This window comes from Lolium rigidum, chromosome 4, assembly GCF_022539505.1.
Source record: "Lolium rigidum isolate FL_2022 chromosome 4, APGP_CSIRO_Lrig_0.1, whole genome shotgun sequence".
In the NCBI taxonomy this organism is placed as follows: domain Eukaryota; kingdom Viridiplantae; phylum Streptophyta; class Magnoliopsida; order Poales; family Poaceae; genus Lolium; species Lolium rigidum.
The window spans coordinates 181,784,829-181,789,515 of record NC_061511.1 but is presented as its reverse complement, the minus strand read 5'-3'; the positions used below and the strand labels follow the sequence as shown (position 1 = coordinate 181,789,515).

Below are 4,687 nucleotides of genomic sequence, written 5' to 3'. Positions count from 1 at the left end.
AGCCACGCGATCTCCTCCACCGCGTCGTCCCGCATCAGCGTGTCTCGAGCCGCAAAGCCCACCATGAAGAAGGAGGAATAGTTGTTTGGATAGCAGCGTTGGGGACTAAACTGGGCCGCTGACGTCCCAGCCTATCCGCGTGTCCGGAGTCTGACCCAAACAGCCAAAAGCGGACACGAAAAATGTGATCTCACCGTTGGAGATGTCCTAAAGTCTAAACACAACAAAAGGTAATGAAGCTGCCCGGCTGATGTGGTCGTCCATTCGGTGCCACATTGGTGATACGAAAGCATGTGGATGGAGATACATATCGGGGAACTTCGCATGCACGTGAAGGTGACATCCGCAGTGAACACCGTGAGTGCATCGCAGTAGTTGAAATGTCACCAAGCAAGCCGGAAACGAGCTCTCGTTCTCAACGGTAGGTTCTCTCCTATTTTGAACTTTTAGTTTTTACTCAAAGGAAAAAAAAAGAGATAAAAGCCCTCGGAAATCGGGCCTGCCACAATCCTTGGCTTCGGAACGACGCATGAGGGCAAATCAGTCCTTCCACCCGGCTCCAGCGAGCGGCAGCCACCCACTCGAAAATTTTCAAAATCCAAAGCGCCCCCAACGGGCCACCCGAAGCCGACGGGAGCAGCCGGCCGCTCCTCCCCGTCGGACGGCTGCGATCTTCCCGAGCGCCTCCTCGGAGAAAGGGAGCGCCGTGGGCCGTCCGATCCGGTGCCCTAGCCCCACGCGCCGCTATAAAAAAACCGCCCCCCATTCCGGCCACACCAAGAACAACAACACACTCCAATCCCATCTCTCTTCTCCGGCCGGACGCTCCAATCCCCTCCTCAGGTAACCGAATCTCCCCAATTTTCCACCGTCCCCTGCTCTCCGGCGGATCTCCGTCGGTTTATCTATGTCTAATTCGCTTCGATTCCTTCGTTTTGGTCCGGATTCATGGCGAGGTTTCACGCAGATCTGAACCCAACATTTCCCGTCGTGTCCGCAGGTAGTGAAGCCGTACTCGGCGCAGGCGAAGATGAGGGAGATCCTGCACATCCAGGGCGGGCAGTGCGGGAACCAGATCGGGTCCAAGTTCTGGGAGGTGGTGTGCGACGAGCACGGCATCGACCCCACGGGCCGCTACGTCGGCACCTCCGACCTGCAGCTCGAGCGCGTCAACGTCTACTACAACGAGGCCTCCTGCGGCCGCTTCGTCCCCCGCGCCGTGCTCATGGACCTGGAACCCGGCACCATGGACTCCGTCCGCACCGGGCCGTACGGCCAGATCTTCCGCCCCGACAACTTCGTCTTCGGCCAGTCAGGCGCCGGGAACAACTGGGCCAAGGGGCACTACACCGAGGGCGCCGAGCTCATCGACTCCGTACTCGACGTCGTGCGCAAGGAGGCCGAGAACTGCGACTGCCTCCAAGGTACTTTCCAAACTCGCGTCCCGTTCCGCAGATTCCGGGGAGCAAATTCTGAATCCTTTACATTTTGTTGTCGCCAGGCTTCCAGGTGTGCCACTCGCTCGGCGGGGGCACCGGGTCCGGCATGGGCACGCTCCTGATTTCCAAGATCAGGGAGGAGTACCCCGACAGGATGATGCTCACCTTCTCCGTGTTCCCGTCACCCAAGGTGTCTGACACGGTGGTGGAGCCCTACAACGCAACCCTCTCGGTGCACCAGCTGGTCGAGAACGCCGACGAGTGCATGGTGCTCGACAACGAGGCGCTCTACGACATCTGCTTCCGCACCCTCAAGCTCACCACCCCTAGCTGTAAGCAGATCTGTGATATCAAGTTTAATTACCTGCCTGTATTTGACTTGGTAGTAGCGTGGATGGTAAATTACCATTAAATGCGAGCAATGCGATGGATGCTAGCTCTTACAGTTACCAGTCATCTAGCTAGCGATTTCTCGTTTTTATGTCGAAGATGCTTGTTTGTCGATTGTCATATTTGCTAGTTCAGTTCTGGTGATACAAACTGACTGTGTAGTGTCCAAGTAAAACGCTGTTAGTTTGATGCCATGATGGGATCTGAATTGGTTTGATCTGTTAGGCATATATAATCATTCTGGGGATGATATTTCTTTGTTATATTATTGTGCTTAACTTGCTTGACTGCCCAGATTAGACGTATTTGTTGGTTCTGGTGATACAAACTGCCTGCCTGTAGTGTCCAAATCAAATGCTGGTAGTTTGATGCCATGATGGGAGCTGAATTAGTTTAATCTGGTAGGAATATGTTATCAGTCTGGGTATGCAGTTTCTTAGTTGTTGTGCTTAACTTGTTTGACCACCCAGATCATTAGACAGTATCTGTTAGTTCTGGTGATACAAACTGCCTGCCTGTAGTGTTCAAATAAAATGCTGTTAGTTTGATGCCATGATGGGGGCTGAATTACTTTAATCTGCTAGGAATATTCTATCAGTCTGGGTACAATATTTCTTAGTTGTTGTGCTTAACTTGCTTGACAGCACAGCTTAGATAGTATTTGTTAGTTGATGTGCTTTTCTTGTTTGATAGCCTAAGTTAGACATAGTTGGAGTGACTTTTTGTGCCCTGTTAGTGCTAAACCTACCTGTCCTTCATCACTAATGAAGAAATATTAAATTAATAAACTGAGAAATGTTGGTAGATATATAAAGTAGTTGTTCTACTGTATCTATATCAGTACCTTGATGCACCTTGCATTGTAGGCAGTTCCTCTAATCTGTGTAAGAGACCATGATTCAAACATTTTAACTTATTTAATAATGTTAACTGCTATTACATTTTATTGGGATACTTTCTTGCTAAAAATATAAGTTATGCAATGATTAAAATCCATCCAACATGTTAATTTCTTGTTAAGTACTCCTTATTAAGCCCCACTTTTGCTGATGGGTGAATCTTGCTTTTTTGTTGGCAGTTGGTGACCTGAACCACCTGATCAGTGCCACCATGAGCGGTGTCACCTGCTGCCTCCGCTTCCCAGGACAGCTGAACTCAGACCTCCGCAAGCTTGCTGTCAACCTGATCCCCTTCCCGCGTCTGCACTTCTTCATGGTGGGCTTTGCGCCACTCACCTCTCGTGGGTCGCAGATGTACCGCTCCCTCACTGTCCCTGAGCTCACCCAGCAAATGTGGGACTCCAAGAACATGATGTGTGCCGCTGACCCGCGCCACGGCCGCTACCTCACCGCCTCGGCCATGTTCCGCGGCAAGATGAGCACCAAGGAGGTTGATGAGCAGATGATCAACGTGCAGAACAAGAACTCCTCCTACTTTGTTGAGTGGATCCCCAACAACGTCAAGTCAAGTGTCTGTGACATCCCGCCACGCGGCCTCTCCATGGCGTCCACCTTCATTGGCAACTCCACCTCCATCCAGGAGATGTTCCGCCGCGTGAGCGAGCAGTTCACAGCCATGTTCAGGAGGAAGGCTTTCTTGCACTGGTACACCGGTGAGGGAATGGACGAGATGGAGTTCACCGAGGCTGAGAGCAACATGAACGACCTTGTCTCCGAGTACCAGCAGTACCAGGATGCCACCGCTGATGAGGATGGCGACTATGAGGAGGAAGAAGAGGCCGAGCAGGAGTAGATCCAGTTGCCCCCAGTGATGGTATCTTGGTTAATGTGGTTGCGGTAGCTGTCATGTTAGAGTCTGGTGCTTGTTTGTGTATCGTGGCATGTAGTTCGGGTATTGAGTACTGAGTTGGTCTGCAGGCATGTTCACTCGATGCTACCTTTGTGTGATTTGTTATGTCGAGCTAGTGGATTTGAAAATTGATGTGCTTGGTTCTGCATGTTTTCCTGTCCCTCGTTCGTTCATCTGAATTTGTGGCTTCGCTCTTCTGCAAGAATTGAAAAGTCTGTAGTACATAAGCCAATATCTCCATGTGAAGTTCATGACTCATGAGACAAGTTGTAGGTATGCTATTTATGGGGATGGAAGGGGATTATTTCGTATCCCGGAAAATCCCCACTAGTCCGTTTACTTCTTCGGCTTTGAACCAAATAATCTCGAGATATACCCTCCCATCCTTTCCCATCCCCACATTTTTTGTCTAAATCAAAAATTCTCCATCATACTATTGTATTTTTGGGGAGGGTATTTGAGGGGATTTGGTGTCACCTAAGGCCTTGTTCGGTTAATCCGTCGTAGGCAGGGAAAGGCCTGGATTGGAGCCCAACTCTGGTTTTCCAGCCCGGCGAGTTTTTTTTTCCAGCCCCAAATAAAAGATCCTTCGTTTGCTCCCGGTCTGGAATTTTAGCCCGGCCCAACCCACCGAACCCTTCCTCCCTTGTCTGGATATTTTTTCTCCCCACTCGACCCGTGGAAGAATATCCACGACACGCGACGGCGTGAGAGACAGACGACGGGGCGACGCGAAGACGACGACTCGGCGATCTCGCCGGCGAAGGCGACGGTGACGGCGACGCGATGCCTTCCCCTCCACCGCCGGCTCTCTCTTCCGCCGGCGACGTTCTCCCCGGTATGCCCCCTCTCCTACTTCTCATCGTTCCCATCTCGTAGTTAGGTTTCAGTACGGTTCTTGATTGGAGAAAATCTTGGAGATAGATGGGGAAAACGGTGCAAGGAGATGGCCGTGACTAAATAATGCCCAGGCAAACTCGCAGTACACCTGCTGCGGTGCTGCTTTGGTGATTTGTGAGTGAGTGCGTGTCATTCCGATCGGGCGCCTC

General features: G+C 51.3%; 1 protein-coding gene across 1 annotated transcript; it reads left to right on the top strand.

Moving 5' to 3' along the window:
- The first annotated feature begins 799 nt into the window (after positions 1 to 799).
- LOC124706511 (tubulin beta-1 chain) lies at positions 800 to 3,757 on the top strand. The gene is made up of 4 exons (XM_047238178.1): positions 800 to 843; positions 1,001 to 1,424; positions 1,502 to 1,771; positions 2,908 to 3,757. Exons 2-4 carry the CDS (start codon positions 1,031 to 1,033, stop codon positions 3,579 to 3,581), a joined length of 1,338 nt encoding a protein of 445 aa, XP_047094134.1. The 5' UTR covers positions 800 to 843; positions 1,001 to 1,030; the 3' UTR covers positions 3,582 to 3,757.
- Positions 3,758 to 4,687: the final 930 nt, after the last annotated feature.

Excerpts from the sequence above, each read along its gene's own strand:
- LOC124706511 (XM_047238178.1), top strand. The coding sequence starts at position 1,031 with ATGAGGGAGATCCTGCACATCCAGGGCGGGCAGTGCGGGAACCAGATC. Across the intron at positions 1,425-1,501 it reads GAACTGCGACTGCCTCCAAG|GCTTCCAGGTGTGCCACTCG; the intron begins GTACTTTCCAAA and ends TGTTGTCGCCAG. Across the intron at positions 1,772-2,907 it reads CAAGCTCACCACCCCTAGCT|TTGGTGACCTGAACCACCTG; the intron begins GTAAGCAGATCT and ends TTTTGTTGGCAG.